The sequence below is a fragment of the Globicephala melas genome, chromosome 7 (genome assembly GCF_963455315.2).
Source record: "Globicephala melas chromosome 7, mGloMel1.2, whole genome shotgun sequence".
Taxonomy (NCBI): domain Eukaryota; kingdom Metazoa; phylum Chordata; class Mammalia; order Artiodactyla; family Delphinidae; genus Globicephala; species Globicephala melas.
Window position 1 is genome coordinate 56,700,165 of NC_083320.1, and position 25,246 is coordinate 56,725,410.

At 54.6% G+C, this 25,246-nt stretch overlaps 3 protein-coding genes across 3 annotated transcripts; 1 reads left to right on the forward strand and 2 right to left on the reverse strand.

Annotated features, from left to right (window-relative positions):
* Positions 1-3,317: 3,317 nt before the first annotated feature.
* HOXD12 (homeobox D12) lies at positions 3,318-4,280 on the reverse strand. The gene is made up of 2 exons (XM_030849633.2): positions 3,707-4,280; positions 3,318-3,556 (listed from the first exon to the last, which is right to left on the reverse strand). The coding sequence occupies exons 1-2, from the start codon at positions 4,278-4,280 to the stop codon at positions 3,318-3,320; spliced, it is 813 nt and encodes a 270-aa protein (XP_030705493.1).
* A 5,490-nt stretch (positions 4,281-9,770) lies between these two features.
* HOXD13 (homeobox D13) lies at positions 9,771-11,583 on the reverse strand. Its single transcript, XM_030849644.2, has 2 exons — positions 10,806-11,583; positions 9,771-10,021 (listed from the first exon to the last, which is right to left on the reverse strand). The coding sequence occupies exons 1-2, from the start codon at positions 11,581-11,583 to the stop codon at positions 9,771-9,773; spliced, it is 1,029 nt and encodes a 342-aa protein (XP_030705504.1).
* An 8,885-nt stretch (positions 11,584-20,468) lies between these two features.
* Positions 20,469-24,104, forward strand: EVX2 (even-skipped homeobox 2). Its single transcript, XM_030849652.2, has 3 exons — positions 20,469-20,895; positions 21,801-22,078; positions 23,376-24,104. The coding sequence occupies exons 1-3, from the start codon at positions 20,469-20,471 to the stop codon at positions 24,102-24,104; spliced, it is 1,434 nt and encodes a 477-aa protein (XP_030705512.1).
* The last annotated feature ends 1,142 nt before the right edge of the window (positions 24,105-25,246 follow it).

Sequence of the window (25,246 nt, forward strand, 5' to 3'; positions counted from 1 at the left end):
GGCACACCCTCCCTCCACCTCCACACACATGAATATTTACAACGGTTCTGGATTTCTCCTCCGCCCGCCCGCCTCCCGGAAGCCTCCCCAGCCCGCCTCCCGAGGGGAGAGCCCCCAGGCCTTAAAAGCGTCTCCTGGTCGGCCCTCTGAGCTCGCAGCCGATTGAATGCCAGACCAAGCCGTTTTTTCTCATTTAAAAACCTTTTCCTTGGTCAAGAGGCCTGCCTGGACTGCAGCATTTCGGAGGACGCATTTGTCTTTGTGCGAGGGAATGTTAAACACTTCGATTTCAGCATTTCTCTCGGGTATTTATTTCTTTCAAATTTCATGGTGGTTCCAAATCTCTGCCAGGACTTTGGTTAGGAAGGGAGAGAGGACACCACCACCTTTGTATTCGTATGGATCAGTAGAAAGGATGGATTCGAAAAACACTGCTGAAGCTCCAATTAACAGACAAGATTTTACACTTAGAATAATTTCAATCTCTTTGGGGAGTGGTCTCCATGAATATCTCCTCCCACCCCACATCCCAGGCTACAGAAAAAAGAACACAATGATTTGATGGTATATATTGCAAAAAAATGGTCTCCCTGTGTTGTCTTAGGCCTGGGTCTAAGTCTGGTTCCCTGGCCCTTTACTCAGCCCTCCAGACCTGAGGTCTGAGTGTGGCCTCTGCCTTTGTTCAGCTATCTTGAAGGGGGCAAACCTTCTGGGACTCAGAGAAACTCAGTTCTGGTACCATCACCTCCCTGAGCCCCACCAGGCGGGGAAACATTTCTAACGATAGGGCCTCCCTCAGCAGCTTCTTGTTTCCTTTATTCCTGTTTTTTTTTTGTTGTTGTTGTTGTTGTTTGTTTGTTTTAGGAGCTGTTTAAAATATATTTCATCAAATTAGCTTCAGGGAAGGGGAGTTGGAACCACTGAACGCTCGGAATTAGAGACTTAACGGTTTTGCTAATTCTCCCACTTACTAAAAGCTAGCAATTCTTTAGTTTCCATCACTGAGCTAGCTGGGAGCTGGGATCTGCAAGAGCTCGGTGAATACCAAGCAGGCCCTGGCTTTCCTGGCCTGAGATAGAGGCTCTGAAAGCCTAGGGGGTGCAGAGGCCACGTTTCCCAAGGGAGTCTGCTGGGTTTCAGGCAGAGGTGCCAGTGTGGAGGATTTCCACAGGGCGTTGCCTGCCCACAAGAAGGCTGACCCAGAAACATGGCAGGGAGAGATGTTTTGTATTGAAACCTGAGGAACATATCTTGGCAGCCCCCTGAACAGCAAGCTTCAAAGTTTGAGAATTTAGGCAAAATGTGGAAGCTCCAGCCAGCAACAAGCCGAGGGTTCGCTTAGTGTGTGAGACACGCTGAAATCTGCTCACGGTTCCCCCACCTTCGATGTTTTATACACATTTTGTTTATAGGCTTTTATACACCATTTCCTCACTGACTTGGAAGCCATTTTCTCCTTTAATGAACAGTCAGCAACCATAGTGAAGCCGCAACCAGGAAAGAAAAGTGAATTTGGTGGCCTGAAAAACATTAGAAGGGAATCTGAAACGTTTTGAAAAATCGGCATCAGTCCCACGACAGCATGACTGGGACTTGGATATTTATTTCCACTCAAAACATTTCTGTATGTCTGATATATACACGCTATTGTTTTTGACAAAATCAAAACAAAACAAAACATGCACGAAAACTATTAGATAGCAGAGAAAATGCAATTCATCTAAACGTCAACTGAGGTCAGTTGGGATGAGGCTTAGGACTCCCCGTGAGGTGCCTGGTCCTCCACCGAAAATAAATCATCATCATACTTTGGTAAGGAATCTTCAACTCTTTGGCTGTTGGGCATCTTGCTAGGAGTTGGGGCGGGGTGCTACTTCTCTGAAGGAGACAGAAAAGGGGCAGAGATGGTAGAAGGAGCTTGGGGGGCCCTTGCGTTCCCTGAAGCTAAGGCAGGACACTCCAGCATACCCAGGACATCTCTATCTGGCATTCAGCAACCTCAGTCTCCACAAAGGAAGCCAGGCAGGGCCCAGGGTCTCTAAGGCTCTGCTGGAGCCGGTCAGACATGGCCTCAGAAGGAGCACAGTGGCAGGGCCCCTGGTGGGGTCGGTGGGCGGTGGAGAGAGTGATGAGAGGGGAACTTCTGCTTCTCTCTACTCAGTCTAGAGCAGAGAAGGGGCTGAGGATCTGAAGGGCCTCCTTCCTAGCCCTCCTGACTGTTGACTGGTGGGGGAGATGAGACTTCACCTCTCCCTGTGGTGGTCCATTACCGTAATTCAAGAAAGACAGACAAGTCGACACCTTTGCCTACCTCGACAGGAAAGCCATATTTACAGTCGGAAGGTAGGACACCCCCCTTCCTGGCTCACTCCCTTATCCTCCCCCCGGATATTTCCCCCTCCTCCTAGTGCAGCCCAGCCTCAAAGCCAACTAGCAGCTCTCCTCACCAGAGCTCAGCTCTGGGGGTCCAGTTGCAGAGTGAAGGGCTCTGCATTGGGCATGTGTGAGGAGGTGGAAGAAGGAGGGGGATTTTACCAGTCTGTTCTGGAAGCTGCAGTTTGCTGTGGAGCCCCAGCCTCCCTCATCCCATCCACGGGAAGGACGTATCCAATCCATTCAGCCCAGCCAGCCGGAGGGGTCAGTCCAGCCGGACTCTGAGGTGTCTCTGGAGTTTGGCCACCATGCCCTTACTCCCTTTTCCTCCTGAAGTTTGAAGGTCTAGGATGGCTATTGTCCTCCCAAAACAGCCAGGGCATACAGGAGGGGGACGGCGCCCTTTCCCTCCTCCAAAGTCGAGATTCTGGCTTTGCCACAAGGGACTTTGGCTGCAAAGAGACAAAACTGTGCCCTCAGCCCTTTCTAATCTGCCCGGGAGTTCTACCTAAATTCAGTTCCACTCTGAGCTCTAGTTAGGTGCCTGCTAGATGCAGAAAGGGCTGGGGAGGGGTGGGGGGAAAGAAGACTAATCAGGTGGAAGCAGAAATCCAAGTACAAGGACACTAGAGTGAGCCCTGGGTATAATAATGCCCCCGCTAAGAGTTAGGGCAGATGACTCCAGACCCCCATTCTGGAAGCCTCAAGGCCAAGGTTGTGCTGCAGCTTCTGCAGGCTTCTCTGAGAAAGGGGAAAGGGTGGATGCTCAACCGGCCAGGTCTCCAAACGTATCTCCTGCAGGCTTCTGGAGCTGCTGTCTGAGCGGGAGGGTACCTGGAACCAGCGGAGAAGGAGCAGAAGGAAAAGCCCTATCCCCTCACTTCCTTCACGCCAGGCCTCGGTGAAAAAAGGCAGGCCCGGCCCGGCCAGGGCCACCCCGGGAGCTAGTATAGCGCCAGCGCCTGCTCGCGCAGCACCACGCGCTTCTTCTTCATACGCCGGTTCTGGAACCAGATTTTGACTTGCTGGTCGCTGAGGTTCAGCCTATTGGACAATTCCTTGCGCTTCTGCCGGTTGATGAATTCGTTGAGAAGGAATTCGTTCTCCAGCTCCGCAATCTGCTGCTTAGTGTAGGGTTTCCGCTTCTTGCGGGCCCTCCCCGGGGCCGCCACCCACGGCAGGCCTGCAACACAGCCCCAACCCAAATCAGCCCGGCCCGCTCCCGGTTGCCTGCCCGCCCCTGGCGGCTCCCTCCCTCTACACACTCTCCCCTGCACCCCACCTCCCACCCCGGCCCGGGGAGCGTTGCTCGCGGAGCGTGGCCACCCTTTACCGTCGGGCAGCGAAGGTTGCAGGCAGGAGGCGACACCCGCCGCCTGCACTGTCATGTTCAAGTTGAGCGGGCCCTTGGTCTCGTCCTTGAAGCCGGAGGAGCAGGGTGTCCCCTCGAGAAGGGCCGAAGAGCCCGGCGCGACGCGGCCCACACCCGCGTAGTCGTACTTGACCGCTTTGAGAGCAGCGGCCGCGGGGGCCAGGCTAGACTCCGGGATGAAGGGAGGCCGCGCACGACCACGCTCCTCCGGCCCGGCGGCCGCGTCGGGAGTATAAAACTTGGCCTGTTCTTCGGATCCGTCCTTGGCGCCCAGGGGCTGCAGGCCAAGAGGCCCAGAGCCAGCCAGGTAGGGCTGGGAAAAGCTGCCGAAGGTGGTGGCACCGGCAGGCTGCGCTGGGGCGCAGGAGGCGGGCGTGGTGGCCCAGGGCAGCGCGCCGCGCGGGTATGAGATGGAGGGAAGGGCGGCCAACTGGCCGCCATTCGGCCGCAGGTTGGAAAAGTAGAAGGAGTCGGGCGACTGTAGATTCAGAAGCGAGCCCACATAGCCCGCTCTGTAGAGACTGCGCTCACACATCTCCAACAAAGGGCTTGGGCTGCGCTTGCAGCAGTATTTAGTTACAACCGGGAATAAAAGGACAGGCTCAGACGATTGGACGAAACTTTGCCTGCAGGTTCTTCAAAGCCGGTCATTTCAGCACCGCCTACATCCCCCGACCCGTTTCTCCCCTCCCCCCCCCATTCAGGGTATTATGATAACACCCGCAATATTCGATGGCGAATGACTAGGCTGCCAAGCAGAGCTAAGGCATGTTGAGCAAAGGTGAAGCCTCTTCGAGTTTCCAGGCTGAGTTCCGCAGCTGGGGGCATTGGGCATCGGGTGCATTTGCCTCAAGGTCCCTTGGGGTCCTTCTTGGTCTTCACTGGCTTTGCACTCCCATTTTCCGCTGGCTGTATGGGCCAGGCTTGCTTCTACCAGCTTTAACTCGCAGCTGAGGCCTTTTCCAGTACGGTGCACTTCTTGGCTTGTCCAGAGAGCCCTTGGTCTGGTGGGGCCATTAACTCTGTCGCTAGGCCTGAGCAAAGCTACTCCTACCCCGTCCCTTCCCACCTCATCCCTCTGGACTGGACTCTGCACACATGATCTAGCAGTGAAGACCCAGCGCTGCCTGAGCCCTAGGTCCCCGGCCGCAGGCATAGTTTGCTGATAGAAGAGGAATGCATCACAAATTCTGCCTAAGTTTGGCGCCCAGGAAGGAGGATTCACATCACTTCTGGTGTGCTTCTCCATGGTCCAGCCCTCTGCTCCTAAGAAAGTCACCATCCAGGCCCATGGAGAATGCTGGCCTGGGGACCCAGACAGCTTGATTGGCCAGTCGTGGCCAAAGGCTACATTCTTTTAATCGCCAGCAGTCACCTTGGAGACTGCAGCCCTTCAAACCGGAACTCCAAGGTGTTAATCCACTCCGTGGCGTGCAGGACGAGCTCCCCTGATCTGATGTGGAAGAACAGAAAAGCCAGAGCCACCGGCCGGGAACAGCGGGGCACACCGAGGCAGCGGACTAGCAGCGTTCCTCTGCTCAGCGCCTCCAGGGGCGCACGGGCCGCTGGCGGGTTCGGAGGTCTGGCGAACAGGGTGGCGGGCGGCAGCGCTCCCTCGCTGGGAGCAATGTGGCAGTCCCCGCCACGGCTCCTCCCGGAGGGTTAAGGATCCTCCTTTCCTGCCTCCGGTCCCAAGACCCCTAGCTACCCCGTGACTGGTGCCCGCGCCAGCCTGCAGCCTACCTCGCGGTCCCCGAGCCAAGCTGGAATTGGTTAGACCGCCAGCTCCGGCACGGAGACCACACAGGCGCCGCCGGAGGGCAAGGCTGACCAGCGCGCTGAGACTTTATTGTGTGAGTTATGGCGACCAACTGGGCGGCTCTGGGGAACGCAGTCGGCCTCTTCTTCTTGCTCTAGGGCGGGGGTAGGGGGTGCGGGTGGGGGTAGGGGTAGGGGTTGGGCAAGTCTGGGCTCCTCAGGGCTCTGTTGGAGTTTCCTTAGGAGCTCAGAAACAGAGACGTATTCCATTCCCTGTCCTTTCATGGGGGGCGGGAGGGGCGCGGGGTGTAGGCGCAAGCTGCAACCTCAGTTCCTAGGGACTTAGGGAACCTAGGCTCTCATTTTGGGAAACTCGCCCTGTTTTCGAGGAGTTACAGCCTCCCTAGGTCTGAAACTCCAGCTCCAACGGGTCCCTGCAGTCTTCTCTCTTCCTACCTCAGTACTATACAACGATTCTCCGGTATTGCCAGGTCCAGGTGTGTCTTCTTCGGACGTTTTGGCAGCCGCATAGCTGCGGTTTGCCCTATGGGACTAGAGATGTAAAGGAATTAAAAGAGAAATAGAAAAGACTAGAACAACTAGACTCCCTTTCTCTGGCTCAGATGATGCCCAGCCGCCCCACCTCATCGCCTGGGTTTATAATTTCCGAGGTCCAGCAGACAAAGTTGTACCGTGGAGCTGGCAGCTGGGGACGGGGACAGGGAGGGAGGGAGGGAGGGAGAGAGGGAGAGAGAGAGGGAGGGAGGGAGGGAGAGAAGGAGGGAGGGAGAGAAGGAGAGAAGGAGGGAGGGAGGAGAGGAGGGAGGGAGGGAGAGAAGGAGGGAGGGAGGGAGAGAGGGAGGGAGGGAGGAAGGGAGGGAGGGAGGGAGAGAGGGGAGAGAGAGAAGGAGGGAGGGAGAGAGAGAAGGAGGGAGGGAGAGAAGGAAGGAGGGAGGGAGGGAAGGAAGGAGGGAGGGAGGGAGGGAGGGAGGGAGGGAGGGAGAGAAGGAGGGAGGGAGGGAGGGAGGGAGGGAGAGAGGGAGAGAGGGAGAGAGGGAGGGAGGGAGGGAGGGAGGGAGGGAGGGAGGGAGGGAGAGAGGGAGGGAGGGAGGGAAGGAGGGAGGGAGGGAGGGAGGGAGGGAGGGAGGGAGGGAGGGAGAGAGGGAGGGAGGGAGGGAGGGAGGGAGGGAGGGAGGGAGGGAGGGAGGGAGGGAGGGAGGGAGAGAGGGAGAGAGGGAGGGAGGGAGGGAGGGAGGGAGGGAGGGAGGGAGGGAGGGAGGGAGGGAGGGAGGGAGGGAGGGAGGCTTTGCTGGTGAGCTGGAGAATGGGAAAAGAGGATTTGGTTGCGGAGCTAAACGGCGAGCTCTGCCAATGCCGCTGACTGCCCAGGAGATGGCGAGCGAGCTCCACGCCTGGTGAGGCGCCGCCGCATGGTCAAGATCAACAGTGAAGGGCGGCGCAGCCGGCCTGGGGTCGCCAGCTCGTGCGGTCAAGGCCCGCTGTCAGGCGCGGCCGAGCGTCTCGGAAAGCCGGAGATCGTAGCTGCAAAGTGGCCGGGACAGCGGAGTCAGATGGACCCAGTGGGCTGCCAGAGACTGGAAAGCGTCGCGGCCGCCCCTTTGTGTGGCAGTACGTCTCGGATCCGAAGCCTCCTTCGCCTCTCGAATCACGCGTAGACGCACCGGCCTTGATCCTCCACCGGCGGCGCTCGTAACCTTCCAGGTTTTGGAGGCGCTCTTCCTGCGGCCTTTCAGTCTCCACCCGAAGCAAAGGCCTCTCCCTGAAGCTCCCTTCGCCTCGCGGGCCTCCCTATCAGCCCTCCGACCACCGACCGGCTCCGCTCCTCCCTCCTCAATTCAGAATATAAAAGGAATGCATATAAATAACAAAGTCTTCATCTGTTATTGATTTAGCCGTCAATTCAAATTCCACTGGAGAGCGTTTGAGCGCAGTTTTAATCTTCAGCAAACCTCCCGTTTCTCTTAGGCGGGGAAAACTGACCGGCAGACTACAGATGAAAGGAAAACCTCGAGGCAATCCTCCCTATCCACGTCAGGAAACCTGAGAAATGGACCTGGGAAATAGGATGCGGCCCTGGAGTCTGGAATTTACAAAAAAGAAGGCGGGGGTGGGGGTGGGGGTGGGGGGAACGATGGAGAAGAAGGGGAAACAGGCCCGTTTCAAATGAAAACACGTCTTGTGAGAAAAAGAGAGAAAATGTCAGTATCTCTTCCCGAAGTGGAAGGTCGGGACGGTGTGGCCCCATTTTCAGGGGTTATTTCTTCTTGAAAGATTGAATCGTGGTCACTTTTCTTTTTCTGCCTGTCTCTCTATCGGCCTGTCTCAATTAAAACGAAGTTGCCTGCTCGAAGTCGGTTGCAAGATACGAAAGAAATCAAGCCGAGGAGGAGAAAACGAAAGTAGCTCCGAACCTTGGGTCTCTGAGCCTTCTCCGGCAGATCCATAGGGGAATCCAACCGCCAGAAGAGTTTACATATCGTGTGGGGTTTTACACAACTGTATTTAACTCACATACCAAAAGTTAGCAGCCATTGAATTCATCGCGCCCGGGCGCTAACAACGACGAGGCATCCAGCTCCTCAGCGGCCATTTCCCTGAGTGGCAAAAAGCCCTCAGAAAGCAAGTAGTGCCTAAAAATTGCGTCTAGAGGTTTAGGGTGTATAATTATGGTTTCAGTCTTCAACTGCTGTGTGCAGGCTGCCGGGAGAAGGCGATAAGGGATAAGCCTGAAATGTTTCTTTTTCAGAAGTAGAATTTAATTGGGAATTTTTTTTGAGCTGGTCTGGTAAAAAATATAATTTTAGACACCACAAATTATATGCTAATTTAAAGTTATCACTATTTATCTTAAAGGCACAGGAAAAGGAGAGGGAAGGGGTGATGGAAGTGGAGAGCCTGGAGGTTTTACAGACCAGAACTGGTGTTGAGTTTCCTTCATCTATAGGGAATCCCATAGCATTCAGGATCACAAGATTTTATAATAAATAAGACCAGTTTCTAGAGGCAACACAAGCTTGGAAAAAGAAAACAAATGTATAAAGACTCAGAAGAAACAAGAGAGTTCTGTTTATTTGCATCTCCCTAGGAGTAAAAAAGTGATTTTTAAATGCCTGAAGCACTGCCCATGTATCTCAGCTCACAGACATTGCATCTACAAAAATAATCTCTCAGTTGTATAAATATGCAGCACTTTAGAAGTAGTTATTTATCATCACTTTCAGAAACATATTTTTTTTCTTCCTGGACTTCAGAGCTCCACATGTGTTAGATGTCTTAAAGCTCCACGAGAGCCCAATACATTTGTTCAGACAGTCAAGTTCTTCGCTGGGTTCTGGATAAAAGTTCCCACCCATGGCCACACTGATTCAAGCCTCTTTCAGGGAACTGAGGAGATGGTCTCAATTCTAGCCCCACAGACTGGAGGCCAAGGAGAGAGGATGAATTTATACCATCCGTGGGTCACTCTGCCAATTGCAGCCATTTAAATATCTGCATCTAGAGAAATGAAGGCATCATGAGGACACATTATTTCCAAATTAAAGATTATAAAAGCACACATCTACAAGGTGTATTAAACACAAACAATTACAACAGCAAGTGAAAGACCCAAAGTCAGAAAGATTGTCTTCACTCCAATATTGATACAAACCCTATTTAATAAGGTAGCTGCTTTTAAAGCCATCACAGTCCCTCCAGCCTCCTATTTTTAGACTTTCCCAGTGACCCTAGAACACTGCTTGCCCAGAGCTGTTTCCATTTGCCTCAGGGAGACTGCTGAGAGCTAATGATTCAATTACCCAATCACAGGATATGAATGACTGCAAATCATTCAGCCCTAATGGATTATGAAGATAAGAAATGCTGGAAACAGGCATAAAAAGTGATTTAAAAAAATAAAACCCTAAAGTCAAAATGGCACTTCTGAAATTCATCTGGGGGGATTATTTAAAAATACTTCAAGTCCTTTATACTGGCCTGGAGGGAGAAACAGAACATTAAAAAGTCATAAAAAATAAACCTAGACAAGAGCAAAATAAAAAATAAACAAGTAAGGAACAGAACTACGAAATCACGTTGGGCAGCAAGAGGTTTTAGAGCCAGATAAGGGGAAGAGAGAAAAACAATTCACAAAATTTGCCATTACTGGCAGGGGAATGGGGGAATTAAATACATATTCAAGTCTTTCCAAAGGTCTTTTGGAGGCAAGTGGAAGCATTTAAACTCTCTGTGGCCAGTCTGGCCCACATCAGGAGACAGTATCTTTGAGCTTGGAGACGATTTTCTTGTCTTTCACTCTTCGGTTCTGAAACCAAATGGTCACTTGTCTCTCGGATAGGTTCGTGGCAGCCGAGATCCGCCGCCGCTTGTCCTTGTTAATGAACTTGTTAATGGCATACTCGTTCTCCAGTTCTTTGAGCTGCAGTTTGGTGTAGGGCACCCTCTTCTTCCTCCCCCGACGGTAGACACACATGTCTGGCTGATTTAGAGCCACATCCCCTGGTATAAAAAAACAGCACAGGAAAAATTAGACCGGGATATCTGGAGCACCCAGTTGGGGACTGTGTGTGTAGACTTGGAGGGGGTACAGAGAATGAAGAAAGACAGGCTGTTTACACTTTATTATTATTTACACAGACATATTATTTACATGTTATTAAAGAAAGATTATTTACACTTCAAAGTGAAGGCCAGTATGATGGATCATCATGGTTTCTCAAACCGGCATCTTAACAAGCCTGAGATTTTATGGTGTAGTTGCTGGGGACTCTCATAAGGACAGTTTCTGCAAATGCTGGTTGCAAACACACAAACATACACAGACTTAAAAAGAAATAGCTAGGCTGTTCAAACTTTGACTTTTCGTGTTCCTGCGTTTGGAGCTTGTGAGCTCTTGGAAGCTTTAGTGGTCACTCTGGGTTATTCATGTCCTTGAAAAGTGGGGCTCAACTCCGTGACACCTCTTTGGGGAGGAGGGGCCAAGGCCTGAGCAAAGGGCAGCAAAGACCTTCAACTTTAGGAGAAAAATAGGCCTATGCCCGCACACAGGCAGTAAAGGGTTGTGAGAGAGGCAATTTAAATCAAAGGATGAATTTACAGATTTCACACAAACTGGGCCGACTGCTCCACTGAGTTAACCATGGTTGGGGGGAGGAGGATAGGTGCCCAACTCCCAAGCAGGGGCATAGACTCCCAGTCCATTCTTTTCCTTCTTTTCTCTCTTCCTCTCCCTCCCTCCCTGCATCTCTCCCTCTTGTCCTTCCCCTTTTCCCAACGTCCCTACCTGGGAAGGATGATTTCCAAAAGTGGGAGCCCTGTGGCTGGTCCTTGGCGCAGTACACCTGGCTGTTCCACCCGTTGGCCAGCGTCCAGGACTGGTAGCCCTCCATGGAGATGTATGCCTCGTGCCGAGGCTCCCCGGAGCCGAAGGTAGACACCATGTCGATGTAGCCGGGCACATGCTGGTAGGGGCTCGTGTAGCCCTGGTAGAAGGACACCTCCTTGGCTCGCGCGGGCACCTCGTTGGCCGGTACGCTGCTGCTTGCCAGGCCCGACACGTCCATGTACTTCTCCACCGGGAAGCCTCCCAGCGAAGCGTGTGGCGACGACTTGAGAGCATTCTGCTGTAAGCCCACGCCGTGCGACATGCGGCAGCTATAGTAGCCGTTACCGAAGTGGTAGCCGTAGCCCAGGGCCGGGGCGCCCGGGGGCGCTGCAGCGGCCGCGCCGGGCGCCGGGCACTCTTTGGCGGAGGAAGCCTCCGGGCGCGCCGCGACCACAGCCGAAGATGACGATGACGAGGAGGAACCCGCGCGCTCAGTGGTCCCCGGGTACGCGAAGCCAGAGGCCGCCGCCGCCGCCGCCGCCGCCGCCGCCGCCGCCGCTGCCGCTGCCGCGCGTCCGGAGTGTGTCCCGGCGAACACTGGCGCCGAGAGGAAGCCGCGACACTGGCCCGGCGCCGCTGCCGCCACGGAGGAGGAGGAGGAGGAGGCCGGGGCCGCCCCGGCGGCCCCGCCGTCCGCCCGCAGCCCGTCCATGTCCCAGCTCCCGGCGCGGCTCATGGCCTGGCCTGGCCCGGCCCCGGCCCCGTGCACGACCCCATGGCGCGACGCGCCTCCTCCCTCCTCTCCTTTCTCTCTCGTTCTCTCGCTCCCGCCCTCTTCCTCTCGCCCTCTCTCCCTCTGCGAGCCTCCCGCCCGCCCGCCAGCCCGCCCTCCAACAGGTTAGCTCATCGCGGGACGTTTATAAAAACGAAGTTCAGGTTGGGAGGGGGCCTGAGCCGGTCGGGGGGCCGCCTCCCTCCCCGAGGGCTCCCCCTCGGGGCCGTGCCATTGGCTGCGCAGGGCCACGTGGGGGTGGGGGCGCGGGACAGCCTGGCTCCGGGCCCCGGCCCCTTGGACCCACCCACTCCGACCCCTACTCCTCCCCAGCCCTTGCGCAGCCCACCGCCCCTTCCCGCCTCCCCCGGACCCAGGCGTTTGCGCCGCAGCCACCCCCACGAGCTGATTGCGCGACCGCCCATCCTAGGCCCCGTCTGCGACTGAGGCGGGCGCCGAGGCCTGCGCCTTGTCTCGGCCACGGCAGTTTTTGCCACCTCTCCTTGGCTCCCTGAGCTGCACAGCTAAATGAAGGAGAAGGACAGGGATGATCAGAATGATGTGAAAACAGACTGATTTTTGATCCTGTTGTTTAATTCCTCGGATTAGCTGACCTAGACCCCAAACCCGAGGAAGCTAATTTTCTCTACCTTGCGTATTGCTACGGGGCAAAGGCATTTAACGCGTGTTCTCCCGGGCGATCCTCCGAATTAAGACCAATTGGAGCAGACCCCCCCTCCCCCAATACGCACACACCGTCCACCCGGAAAATGCCCACGAAGCCGCCCTTGGGGCCGGGGACAGAGACTTACAAATAAATCAAGCGGACGAAAAGACCCGTCCTCGGCGCGGCGAACCAGAGGATCTGCCCCAGCGAAAAAAGTCCGAACGCCTGGTCCACGCTATTCGCCTCTACACTCAGGCCTGCCGGGAGTTGCACTCCCGAGCTGGGCTCCCCAGCCCTGGCGCAGCCTCCCCGGGTCCGCAGAAAGACCCTCTGAAGGACGCCGGGAGAAAGCCACTCTGCCGCCCTCCAGGAAATTTCTGCGCCTCGCCCAGCAGCTGAACTGCCTCTTGCATTTTGCAGACACCACCCACCCCCTCCCGTTACTCACACCAATTAATTGAAAACTTCACTTTCCCAGGGACCTTTGTTTCGTTTTCTTTTCCAAGCTGCCAACTGCAGAGAAGTGAGAGGGGCAAATTAAGAGGGTGTTTTTCCCAAGCAAATTTGGGGCTCGTGATGGGAGCAGCCCAGAGCAACAGGGTCTGACTTCTAGGGGGTAGGGTGGGCTCCGGGCAGTCCCGCCAGGGTGTAGGGATCGCAACCCTGAGCCCTCTTCATCCCTTCCATTCCTCAGCCACAGAACCCCAGTCCATCATCCTCCATCTTAGACGTTAGCGGGGAGCCTGTGTGAGTTCTGCGGCAACTCTAAGGCTCCACTTTAGCAGCAACATTAGATCTGATGAGCCGACAGTACTGGGGTGGGTGGGAGAGCCCTCAGAGTGAGCCCATTTCGTTCTGTACCAGCAACACCCCAGTCCAGCCCACCTCCAAGAAAATCACTCCCCTGAGCCTGTGATTGATGAAGCCAGCTTGTCACCTAGCCCCACTGTTCCTGGACCAAGACAGGACCTAGATGGGGCAACTAAAAGAGCAAGGGAGGCCCTCTTGGACCTGGCCCGTCATCGCAGGGTGGGCTGCTGGTGTTGAGAGTGTTGACACGCAGAACGCAGTAACCATAAAAGGCTCAAATAAAGGGGAAAGTTATGAGAGGGGTGCTGGAAAGGAAAAGCAGGAGAATTTGTTTGACCTTTTTGAAGTCCTAGACATGTTCATGATCAATCAAAGATGGGAGGGGCCTAAACCTCTGCAGAAAATTGCAGAGAATCGAAGTTTGCTAGTAAGAACAATTTCGGCTACTTGAGAGAAGGCAGAAGTTAGCAAGAGAAGCTGGATTTGTTTGTTTGTTTGTTTTTTTAAATGCCAGTCAGAGCCAGGTGACAGGGTTGCTGACTTTTTGGAAGAGTTTGGCTGGGTTCTCTTTACCCAACAATTTCAGTACCAAACCAGTCATGGGATGCCGCCCCCTGAAATGCTCTTATTTTTCCTTTGTATCCCCTTCTTTTTCTCAGAGAGGGAAACATGGAGATACTTAAAAAATTGTTTTTCTGTTACCTCAAATACATTTGTTGAAATATTTCTAAGACATAACTGGAACCAACAAACTTTCAGTCTCTCAAAACTAAATATCTCTGTGATTTTGTGCCCTGGAATTTCTGCTCCATTTTCTATCTGATAAATATATTTTAATGACTGATTATATGCTAAAAAAATGAAGAAAGTGAAATTAAGATAGGAAGGAAGAACTTGTCAAGTTTTGCTGATTTCGGACAGCCCTTCACTTTTGGCTTAATTTTCCATGCAGCAAATTAAGTTGTGCAGGACTGGAAGCAAAGTCTGAATTAATGCTCTCGTTGAAAGACACTTCTCAATGGTGGCCTTGCCTCCAGTTTCCTTGTGGAACTCTGGCAAGACTTGGAGCTTCTCTACCCATCCTAGCAGGTATTCAGAGACCAGGGAAGTTTTGAACAGTAAGGAGCATAGCCTCTTGCTATTCTGCAGCTGAACCTTCTTCCAGTACAGCCTTCTAGGTCCTGGCCCTGGGGGAGGGGATTCCCCTTAGGAAAGAGACTCTGACTGGACCCTATGAGGGCCCCCTAAACCTAGCATCCCAGGGAAGCTGCTGCTATTGGATCACAGGGCAGTGGTTGAGTACCAGGCAAAGTCAGGGCTGCTCTGTTTATGAACTAAGACAACACATAGTTTACAAGCTGGGGGTGGTAGGTAGTGGAGGGATTTTGAGGCTGAATTTGCAGGAACATTTCATTTAGCTTGTATACCCTGTATCCAAGCTGATTTTAGGTTTAAACTTCACAGGAATAACTTTCTTTAGCTGGCCAGGAGCACAGACTGAACGCTGTGTGTGGGTGGGTAGGTGTATTATGTTGGGGCTTTAACAACAAAAATACTCTCTGTTAAACGAAAGTCTTTGCAAACAAAAATATCCCCCAAAACTGATGTGTTGTTATTCAGTGATTTTTGCCATCTTTCCTGATTTTGGTGAGAAACTCAAGGTGGCCCTTCATTGCCCAAAGTCCTACTCTACCAGAGAGAATCAGGTCACCTCTGGTCTCCCCTCCCATCCCTTGCTCCTTTCCCTCCTTTGCCTGCCCAAGCACCCTTTTTGGGAACTGATGATATTCTGTAAGTCACATCCTCTCTTTTCCTCCTTGTAGCTGATCTTTCAAATCATGTCCCTGTCCTGGGTTGGGGAAGGGGTAGATGCAGGCTGCGATTTAGATGTATTGAAGAACATAAGTTCCTCTGCTTGCCAAGACAGAAATGAGCTCAATTAACCACCTAATCGGTGGCCATTAGGGCCAGGACAACAATAGCCGGGTCCTAACAGAATGGGGTCCTGGGGACTCCTTTGAAAGTGTTTTCCTTGATGGCCACAGCAGAAAGTGCAGGACACCACTCTAATTAACTTGAAAGAAGCCAAAACTTCAGTGTAGAAATAAAGTCTTAATTCCAAAGTAAAGTCCAGCAGAACTGGCTGGACAGTGCTCTTAACCAAGTCTGTGCTCTGCCAACTTTGGCGCTAATTTTCCCTCTGCAGGCAATACCCAATTTCACTCAGGCTGGAGATATCAAAAGGATTTAAAAAAACAGCAAACCCGGGGTGAAGAAAGGGGTCTCTAGCAAGAGCCAGACAGTGGCATCCTGAGTTTAGGCACTTTCTGTGTCTAAGATGTATTCCATTTGGATTTAACAGCACAATTAGGCTTTATTAAATGTAAATTGTTTGCAACAACAAAAAACCTCTTCAAACCGAAGCGTTATTTGGTGAAACCAGGTTTACCTCCCGCAGGGCGGTGAGCCCTTGTTTGGGATGGAGAGAACTCCTACAGTCCTGGCGGGAATTAAACACAGCGAGAGGCTTCCCTCTCAAAGAAGCACTAATCTCACTGCGAAGGGGGACCCGGAGGGTGGGTGCAGAGCCCGAGGACCCGGGTAACTTGCTGCTTTTTTCGCAAAACAAAAGATGGGACAGAAAACCATCTTCCGCTGTTTTGTCCGACAACTCAAGGTGTGGGGTTATCCTCAGAATACTTCTCTAGCAGCATCATTGTTAACTGAAGTCCAGTAAGTGCTCACTCTGTCGGCCCTATGAGATGAAAGAAAATAAATCTCTCTCTCTCTCTCTCTCACCCCCACCCACATTCCGCAGAGCCCCACTGTCTCGGTGGGAAATCCAGCTGTGGTCACAGGCAGCAAGAAGGGATGAAGCTTAGGGAAATGCCTAACCACGAAGGGGCAGGGCGGGGCGGGGCGGGGCGGGGCGGGGCGCGGTGGGCGGAGGAGGCCAAGGAAAGGAAGCGGAGGAGTAAGTGGTCCGGCTTAGCTTCCCGGCTGGGCGGCGCGCAGTTCCCCAGGCTCGGCGCTAGATGTCCCTGCAAGTTTTCCTGTCGCGTCGAGGGCGCACGAGCTTCAGGCAGGCAGCGAGTCCGGGGTAGCCCCGGAGTCCAGGGACAAAGTACCCTCCCAGCCCCCACCCAAGGCGGTCCTGGTGGGCGCGGGATTGTAGGGGAAAGGAGGAGGAGAAATAGAAGCAGCCCAAGAGGCCCGGAGGAGACGGCACGAGGCCGGCCTGCCGAGGGATGGCAGCAAAAAGTTGCCAGTACAGAGTTTTCCCTGCAGTCGCCAGACCCGCATCCTCCCTAAAAAACCGAAACCTCCAAGCCGTGGGGACCGCACTCAGCCTAAAGAAAACATACCCGGTGTTCGCTGCCCGGGTTCTAGCCGTCCTGCTGTCCCGCCGCACTCGGCGGCCCCAGTCCTCGAGCGAGCTTGCGTCCGGCTGCGGGCCTGCGGGTTTCGGGCCCCGTTGACCCGGAGCCTTCCTCGCCAAAGGCAGGAGCCAGGCCCCGGCGGTTGCGGGGCTCAGCGACAGCTCCGGCTCTACCGCCGCTCCTCCGCTTGGGCAGCCTGGACAAATTTTTACAACCTTCAGTCGAAGGCCAAAAGTGTTTACCACTTCACCTCGGAGGACCCGCCGCTGCTCAAGAAACAAATATTTAGTCTGGAGGCCTAACAACAAAAACAAATTTAGGCCTCTTTCATGTAATTCCTCCTTTGGAGTAAAAAGTGCTTTTCAGCCCTTCTGGAGAAAGCCCTTTCCGAACCCTCACCCCCAACGTATCTTAAAAATACCTGCCAAACCACGCGGGCATCGGTTGATTTTTTTCTTTTTTGAGTGAGTCTTGTGCCTTGGTAGTGAGTAGGAGGTTTTGGTGGCCTGGAGGCTGCGTCTGAAAACCAGAGACTTTTGACAGGTGGTTCCCAGTCTCAGCCTGGACATTTCGGGAGAGGTGCAAGGTTTGGGCATTTCAATAATGAACCCCAACAGAACCGTGTCAGTTTTCTCACTACCTCTATGCAGACTCAATGTTTTTGAGTATTTAAAGAAGACATATGCAAAATAAAAGAACCAACAATAAATGCTGCCCAAAGCTTTAAAACCGTATAGTTTGGATATTATCAGAGATAACTTAAATCACAAGCAAGTTCTCTAATCTCTGTGTAGAAGCTTTCTTATCTCTGAAAAAGGGATAATAATAGAATGATCTCTAGAGTTGCTCTGAGCATTAGAGAAGCTAATATATGTAAAAAGCGCTTGTAATTTCAGAGTTAAAGCTCTATATAGGTGGGCCAATATTACTACTACTAGTAAATGTGGAATCTACATAAATTAAGGGACATTAAATATTGTAATGGAATGTTCACCGTCTCCCATGAAACACTGTCTGCTAAACGCAGTTCAGTGAAAAATTATGGGTGTCTTTTAGTGTGAGTAGTTTGCCTGACATGGTCTCGAACATACTTTTCATGATAAATGTGCTAGAATACGCAATATTAGTGTTATTTAAAAGGTGCAAAATAGTTTTGGAAACCACTAATGAATGAAGGTGTCGCCGAGAAATGGTGTTTTCCCTTTTCAACAGACTGAGGTCCGGTTTGCCACAGGTTTTGGCACGAGGGCCGAGGGGTCCCCGAGGAAGGGAGGAAGCTGGAGACCCACCCGCGGGGTGAAGGAGGAAGGGGCTGCCGTCAGCACCCCCGCCCCCAGCGGCGGCTCCTGCGATTGAAAGCAGCTCACAGCCGCCGAAACCGCGAGGAAAACAGACGGGGGCGCCAAACGACAGCAATAAAGGCATCCGCGACTTCCGCTTAAGTCGCGCCTCCGCCCGATCCCACCCCTGCCAGGGCCTTGCCCCCCCCCCCCCCCCGCTGCCCACGGACCGGAGCCTGGACCGAAGTGTCCCATTCAGTCCCCAAAGCTAAGTGGGACTAGGGGGTACCCTTACCAAGTTCCTGGGACAGCAACCCCCCTCCGCTGGGCGCGGCCTTCCAGGGATGGTGGAACTGGGCACTTGGACTGTGGAAGGAGAGGGAAGGAGAGGTGGGATCATCCGCAAGGCTGAGCTCTGACCACGTTAATGGCCGGAAAGCCGGCGCGAGAAGGGCTCATAGTGCTCGGAGTCGGGTGGCCTCTGGGGCAGGGGCGGAGGTGGACCCGGGTGATGTCCTCCTCTGAGCTCCCGACGCCCATTATGCGTCCCACATCTCACCTCTCCAGTCACCAGGTGCCTATCCAGCTTTCCATTTCTCACCTTGCGGGAGAATTCCGTTTTATTACCTTAAAGAGGCGGAATTGATTTTCGAAGCAGAACTCGCGTTGTTGAAATAAGTGGGTGCCAAGGGGAACAGGAGGGAAACTTTTGGCATTGACTCTGTGTATAAATGTATATAAATATACCTCACACCTCGCCTCCCCTTACATTCCTGACGCGCCCCCAACGGGTCCAAAGTTAAAAGGAAAGCGCCAACAGAGAGATGGGCAAATAGATCTCGGGTTTGCCCCTAACACACCCCCGATGTGCTGGGTGTGGCGGCAGGGAGGAAAGGGGGGGGCCCTGGGTTGGGGTCTGGGTTGGCGGTGCAAGACCCGAAACCAGCGCCCAGATTGCCAGGGTCTCTCGGCAGCTTCGGAAGCTCGCAGGCCGACCTCTGGGTCCCGTCTCTATCCGCCCTTGTTCCTGCCGGTGGCCGTGGATCTCTCCCCTTGGACAGCTGGTGGGTGGACCTGCACAGCTCGTTGGGGGTCAGAGCATCGTGGGGCGCAAGCGAGGGAGGAGACGTGCAACGGCCTTGAGTGAAGATTGATCTTCGTTAAAATGGTTGCCACCAGCGTCATTATGACCATCAAAGTTATCGCCAAGAGGCTCAGCCGCCAAGCTCAGGTCGGGAGGAGCAGCAGCAAGGCTAGTCCGCGATTTTTCGCGCCCAGAATCAGCGCAGGGAAGATCTGGGGCCACAGGTAAGAGGCTGGGGTGGGGGAGAGGAGGAAGGGAGAAGGAAGAAGAGCAGAGTGGGGAAGAGAGGGCTGGGGGATGGTAGGGTAAGGAAACTAAGTCTCTTCTTTCCCATCCTTGACCTCGAAACCCGGCAACTTTGCCACAAATTATTCGATTTGAGGAGGGGGGGAAGCTGGCAACGTAAAAGTGGATTTGGGGCGGCCCATATGGCGCTGTAAATTGCGACTGTGTTTAAAGTTAGCTGTTGAATTCTGCTATGAAATCGTCCAGCCGAGTTCACTTCCCCCAGGGAAAATGCGTAGGCGAGAAGCCTATCCATCAGCAGGATTATAAAAGTAAAAAACCTAGGACTTCAAGTTCAGAACTCACTCTGCAAACGGTATTAAAAAATCAGAGAGGACCTAATGATTTCCGTTTGGAGGCGCGGGCCCAACGCACCTCCCCAGCCACGTAGCACTAAAGTGCTTTCAAAACTCTGAGATTCTCTCTCTCTCTCTGTCTCTCCTTCTTTCTCTCTCTCTCCCTGTCTCTCCCTCCTGGGTGGGAGGAGAGTAGCCAGGCTGAGGCGAAGAAGTGGGGAGAGAGAGAACGCGGCGTCCTATTTGTTAAATAAAATACATATTTGGTTCTGAAATTCGAAAGATAAGTGATCCAGACAGGAGCGCAAGGTCTTCTCCTTAGCAACTCTTCCTACATCCTCCCCCTGTCCCCCCCCTTACCCTCCTCCCGCTTGTAAATGTTAAAAACAAACAAACAAACAAAACTTCCCGATGATCTACTCTGGAAAATCAAAGCATTATCTATTATTTAACACGTATCTGTGTCCGAGGAAAAATGAGGAAGGCGCTGCATGATTAGGACCTAAGGGGCAACCCAGCAAACTGAGAGCGTAATGATGCCCCTAAATGAAGGGGGAAATGTGCCGCTGCGCGCTCTATTAATCAGACTGTCAATTTCACCCCCGAGGCCAAACCCCTGGGCGAGCAGAACCGGCTCTGAGCGGGCAAAGGACCGGGAGCCTTCCTCCTCACTTCTTGTCTCTTCTCGCCTCCTACCTGGATCTATTTGTCTGCTCTGAAGCCGCCTTCATTACCCACTGACAGGAGCGTGTATTTATTTGCTTATAAACCTGTTACAATAAATGATTATTCGAACGGCGTCATTCGTACCTTAATGACGAGGGAGCGCTACTTTTTGATGAATGACATCTCGGGCTCGGAAGGATGTATGGGTCATTTTGACCAGTCATTCCCTCGCTGTGGCATCCCACAATTTTTCCGCCTCCCTCCAAAAGAGATAATAATATTTAGAGGCGCTCGCTGGGGCTGAATGAGAATTAGCCCTAGGCGCAGCCCATCATTAGGACGGGACAGCCGGGCCACTGTGACATTTTTTAGAAAGCTGAGATGATGGAAAGAATAAGAAAAGAGATGATTCTGATGGAGAGAGGGCTGCACAGCCCCACAGCCGGCAAGAGGTTCTCCAATTTGTCCGACTCGGCTGGCAATGCTGTGCTCGAGGCCCTGGAAAATTCGCAGCACCCGGCTCGCCTCAGCCCGCGCCTGCCGTCTGCCCCCCTGCACAGCGCTCTAGGAGACCTCCCTGCCAAGGGCAAATTCGAAATAGATACTTTGTTCAACCTGCAGCACCCGGGCAGCGAAAGCACCGTCTCCTCCGAAATCGCGTCTGCAGCGGAGGGCCGAAAAAAGCCGGGTCATTATTCAGAGGCGGCAGCCGAGGCGGACATGAGCAGCGACGTGGAGGTGGGCTGCTCGGCGCTGCGCTCGCCCGGCGGCCTGGGCGCCGCACCGCTCAAGGAAAACAATGGCAAAGGTAATCGCGCCGCCCGCGACGCGCTCTCCAGTCCCATCCTCTCTGTTCCTCCGCTGCCCCGCCGGCCGTTCTTGGTGCCTTTGCCCCTCTCTGACCCTCTGCAGCGAGCTGCACAGAGCTGGTTCAGGCGGGGGCGGGACGCAGGCGTGGAATCGTGCCCTCCGGCTCTGCTCCTTGAGCCTCCCAGAGAGCCACAGGCCTGGGGCCTGCCCTCGCTCCTGAGTCCGAGAAAATGTTTCTGCGTGCGGGTCTAAACGCCCGTGCGAGCCGACCTACCCCTTGCCATCCACTGAGTCGCGCTGGGGGAAGGCTTCCCAGGGCAGCTGCTCCGAACTCCGCGGCCTCTGAGCCCCAAGGCCGAGTGGAGGGGGCATTCTAAGTCGAAGGGAGTCTCGCTGGGAGCCTCGCTGGGCGCCTCTGGGAGACTCTCTTGGGTCAGCGGCAGAGAGTTGAAAAGTAGAGTCCACCCCCAAATGGTTCCTGTTTGAGCTACTGCTGTCTTTCCAATCTTAAAATATTTTAAACCAAATCCCAAAAACTGTCAAAGAAAGGTTAGAGGCCGTACAGAAAGCTGAACTGCGGTCTCCAGATCATGGCAAATCCAGAGCTTCTCAAACTGAGTCTAGATGTAGGCATTTTCCCTTGGCCAATTTTCCTCCTGAGTTGAAAATTTCCTTTTATTAAAACAAAACACCCCCCCCAATTGAGTTCCTATTATTTGGTTATGAAGAGCTCCCCAAACTTTATTGATTCCATTAACGGCAGCAATTTGTAAGCATGACAGATCCCATCAATTCAGGCAGCGCCTCGTCTTCCTCTCGCGGCTTCCCCCATCCTCGTGCAGCCCCAGCGCGGAGATCTTGGTCCTACAGTGACTCATGCGTTGTTGGCCGTTTGTTTGCCAGGGTTCGCGGAGAGTGGCTCAGCCGCGGGCACCACGACGTCTGCGTCGGGCTCTGGCCTCGGCAGCCTGCATGGAGGCGGCGGCGGCGGCGGCGGCGGCGCGGGCGCAGCGCTGGTCGGCTCCGGCTCTGGCGCGGATCAGGTGCGGCGCTACCGCACGGCGTTCACCCGCGAACAGATCGCGCGCCTGGAGAAGGAGTTCTACCGGGAGAACTATGTGTCGCGGCCCCGCCGGTGCGAGCTGGCCGCTGCGCTCAACCTTCCCGAAACCACCATCAAGGTATTGATTCCAGCATGCGCCTGTTCTAGCCTCCTCCAAGGTGTCTGGGTTGATTTTTGTTTCTCCTTTCTGGGTGGCTAGATTTAGCTGAGGGCCTGAAAACCCGCGGGGAGAGTCACCAAAGTCACTATTTCTCAGCTGCCGTATCCGAAGGGTTGGCCGGCCTGGCTGACCTGGGAAGCCCCCGAATGGCGCAGCCCATGCCTCAAACGCTCTCCTCAGCTCAGCGCCTGCCCAGGTGCCCCTAGCCCATGTCCTTGGCCTCACTTTCCCCTCGGCGGCAAAGCCGTCTGGTCTTTGTTCCTCTGGCACGAACCAAGGGTGAAACTTTCCATTTGCTCTTGATCTTGGAGATTTATTTTCCACATAAATCGTTACAATAAGGAGAAAGGATACTGTATTTTAAAAAATCGATTAGGTTGAGAAAGTTTTGTAAACATTTTTTCTCCTGGGCAAAGGGAAAAAAGCAACCTCCTGGGGGGAGCAACGAAATTGTCCTTATTTACATATCTTTAGGTGATTAATTTTATTATACGTCCAGGAGAGATAGCCGGGAGGCTGGGCGATCCTCACGGAGGATCTGGCACTCTAGAAAAAGAAAAGAGGAAACTCCACGGGATAGGGGAGGAGTGTGAAAGTCTCCCTTCGGTTTGGTCAGGCTTTCTTTAATTTAGAGTTGTGACGAATGATGTCTTCATTAGATACCGTGTGGGGAGGGGTAGAAAAGTCCCTTTCCCAGTTTAAGAGTATGTTGCTCCCGCCACTCATTTGAAGCAAAAGATTCCAACAAAACCATCCCTTCAATATCAGAACCGGACCCGTGCCAATCGGGACAATTCCTTGCAGCTCAGAGGACTCAAGACCTCGCGCGGCGACTTTTTAGAAAAGCTGCCGCGGCAGCTTCTCGTCAAAGGAGGCCTAGAATCCCTGTGCAAATCCTGGTATTGAGAGACGGGTGCTTGGCGAGGCCAGGCACCGGTGGGTGGCGGGAAAGGGAGGAAAGTTTGGGTTGGGACGAGAAACGCAGCCCAAAGCTACAGAGCAGAAGCCCGAGGAGCCGCAGCAATTGGTCACAGGGAAGAAGACTCTTGTTCGCTTAGGAGGGTGTGCCTACGGCGCTCCACACTGCCGCCCACACTGTCCCAGCTGGAAGAGGAGAGGAGACTCGGGGCTGGGCCCGGTCGGAGGGGCGTAGGCCAGGCTATTCGGAGGTCCGGGAGGGGCGGAGAGGCGCGGGGCTGGGGATGGGGCCTCGGGGCGCTCCCTAACTCAGGCTGCGGCGCGGCTCTCCCCGCAGGTGTGGTTCCAGAACCGGCGCATGAAGGACAAGCGGCAGCGCCTGGCCATGTCGTGGCCGCACCCGGCCGACCCCAGCTTCTACACCTACATGATGACGCACGCGGCCGCCACCGGAAGCCTGCCCTACCCCTTCCACTCGCACGTGCCGCTGCACTACTACCCGCACGTGGGTGTCACGGCTGCGGCCGCGGCCGCTGCGGCCTCCGGCGCAGCGGCCGCGGCCTCATCGCCCTTCGCCACTTCCATCCGCCCGCTGGACACTTTCCGCGCGCTCTCGCATCCCTACTCGCGGCCGGAGCTGCTGTGCAGCTTCCGCCACCCGGGCCTCTACCAGACGCCCGCGGCCGCCGCGGGGCTCAACAGCGCGGCCTCGGCCGCAGCGGCAGCAGCAGCTGCGGCGGCCGCGGCCTCCTCGGCCGCGGCGGCCGGGGCGCCCCCCAGCGGCGGCTCCGCACCCTGCTCGTGCCTCAGTTGCCACAGCAGCCAGTCGGCCGCGGCGGCCGCAGCCGCTGCCGCCGCCGCCCTGGGCTCCCGGGGTGGCGGCGGCGGAGGCGGCGGGGGTGGCAGCGGCGGCGGCGGCGCTGGGGCCGCCGGGGGCTCGGACTTCGGCTGCAGCGCCGCAGCGCCACGCCCCGAGAGCGGCTTCCTGCCCTACTCAGCCGCTGTGCTTAGCAAGACCGCCGTGAGCCCGCCGGACCAGAGGGACGAGGCGCCGCTCACCAGATAACTACGTCGCCGCCGCCAGGGGGCCGCGCCCGCCGCTCGGAGTGTGCCCGGGAGTCCCCTGAGCGTCCCCAGTGCCCCCTGTGCGCCCACGTGCCCCCTACGCTCTGCCCGCTGCTGAGGCTGTCGCCAGGCGGCGCCCCAGCGCGGGAGACCTAAGGGAACATGTCCCGAATTGGGGGGAAGAGCCGGCACGAAAGCTCGGCGTGCTTCCCCTCAAATTATTTCTATTTTTGTATCTGCTACCCAGCCACCTCCCCTCCTCTAAGTATGTTTCCCGCCGCCCAGACCCCGCATTTTTGCCTCTGTCCCGAGCTCTTGGTCTCCCCAAGACAATCTCCTCGCCCCTAAACTAGTCCTCTGGGGTCTCGGGTCCTGGCTTAAGCCGTCAGGCCTGGTTACTCGGCTGAGCCACGTGGCCAGAAGCAAGGAGAACCACAACAAAGAGAAGGGAATGGTGTGCGCTAGTGCTTTGTGCGGGAGAGAAATCCACCCCCGATGTTCCTGCTGCTTCTCTGTTTCTTCCATCCATTCTTTTCTTTAAACGAGGGTGAGAGGAAGTAGCAGTTTTTCTCTCATCCTGAGCTTGTTAGGGGCCCTATCCGAGGAGAGCGGAAGAATGGAGGTCTGAGAAGAAGGCCTGGAGGGCGGATGGAGAGCGCGGGCGGCTGCGGGTGTGTGTGTGTGATTGTTTACTGCGTGCGCGGGACAAGGATGGTGGGGCTGCGGCCGCCGTCCCCGGAAAGGACAAAGCCCCAAAGCCGAGATGGGAAGGGGCGGCGGTCTTGCCGCCTGTCTCTCGGCCCACAGCCCTTCTCTCTTCTGATCAGCGGTTTGGGATGGAGGCGTCTTGCATATTTTATGCAAAAAGTAATGGCTAATGAGATTGCCACAGCCAGGCCCGGAAAGGAAAGGGAAACGAGAAGATGGGGAGGGCAAGACTGACAGATCGCTGTAGTATTTGAAGAAGCGTTTTCAGCTCAGTTTTCCAAGGATTGGGTTCCACTCCATCTGGGAAATACTTGAATTTCTAGATCTATATTATCCTGAAGCATTTCCTTAGACACTTTTCTAAGTTCGAACTCTTCCCCTCACCCCCTTCCCTCCTCGCTTTCCTTTTCCTCGGATAAAATGGTTCTTGGCTTA

Coding starts and splice junctions, on each gene's coding strand:
- EVX2 (XM_030849652.2), top strand. CDS start 20,469: ATGATGGAAAGAATAAGAAAAGAGATGATTCTGATGGAGAGAGGGCTG. Junction 20,896..21,800: donor CAAGGAAAACAATGGCAAAG/GTAATCGCGCCG, acceptor TTTGTTTGCCAG/GGTTCGCGGAGAGTGGCTCA. Junction 22,079..23,375: donor TTCCCGAAACCACCATCAAG/GTATTGATTCCA, acceptor CTCTCCCCGCAG/GTGTGGTTCCAGAACCGGCG.
- HOXD12 (XM_030849633.2), bottom strand. CDS start 4,280: ATGTGTGAGCGCAGTCTCTACAGAGCGGGCTATGTGGGCTCGCTTCTG. Junction 3,557..3,706: donor GCAACCTTCGCTGCCCGACG/GTAAAGGGTGGC, acceptor GCTGTGTTGCAG/GCCTGCCGTGGGTGGCGGCC.
- HOXD13 (XM_030849644.2), bottom strand. CDS start 11,583: ATGAGCCGCGCCGGGAGCTGGGACATGGACGGGCTGCGGGCGGACGGC. Junction 10,022..10,805: donor TTGGAAATCATCCTTCCCAG/GTAGGGACGTTG, acceptor TTTTTATACCAG/GGGATGTGGCTCTAAATCAG.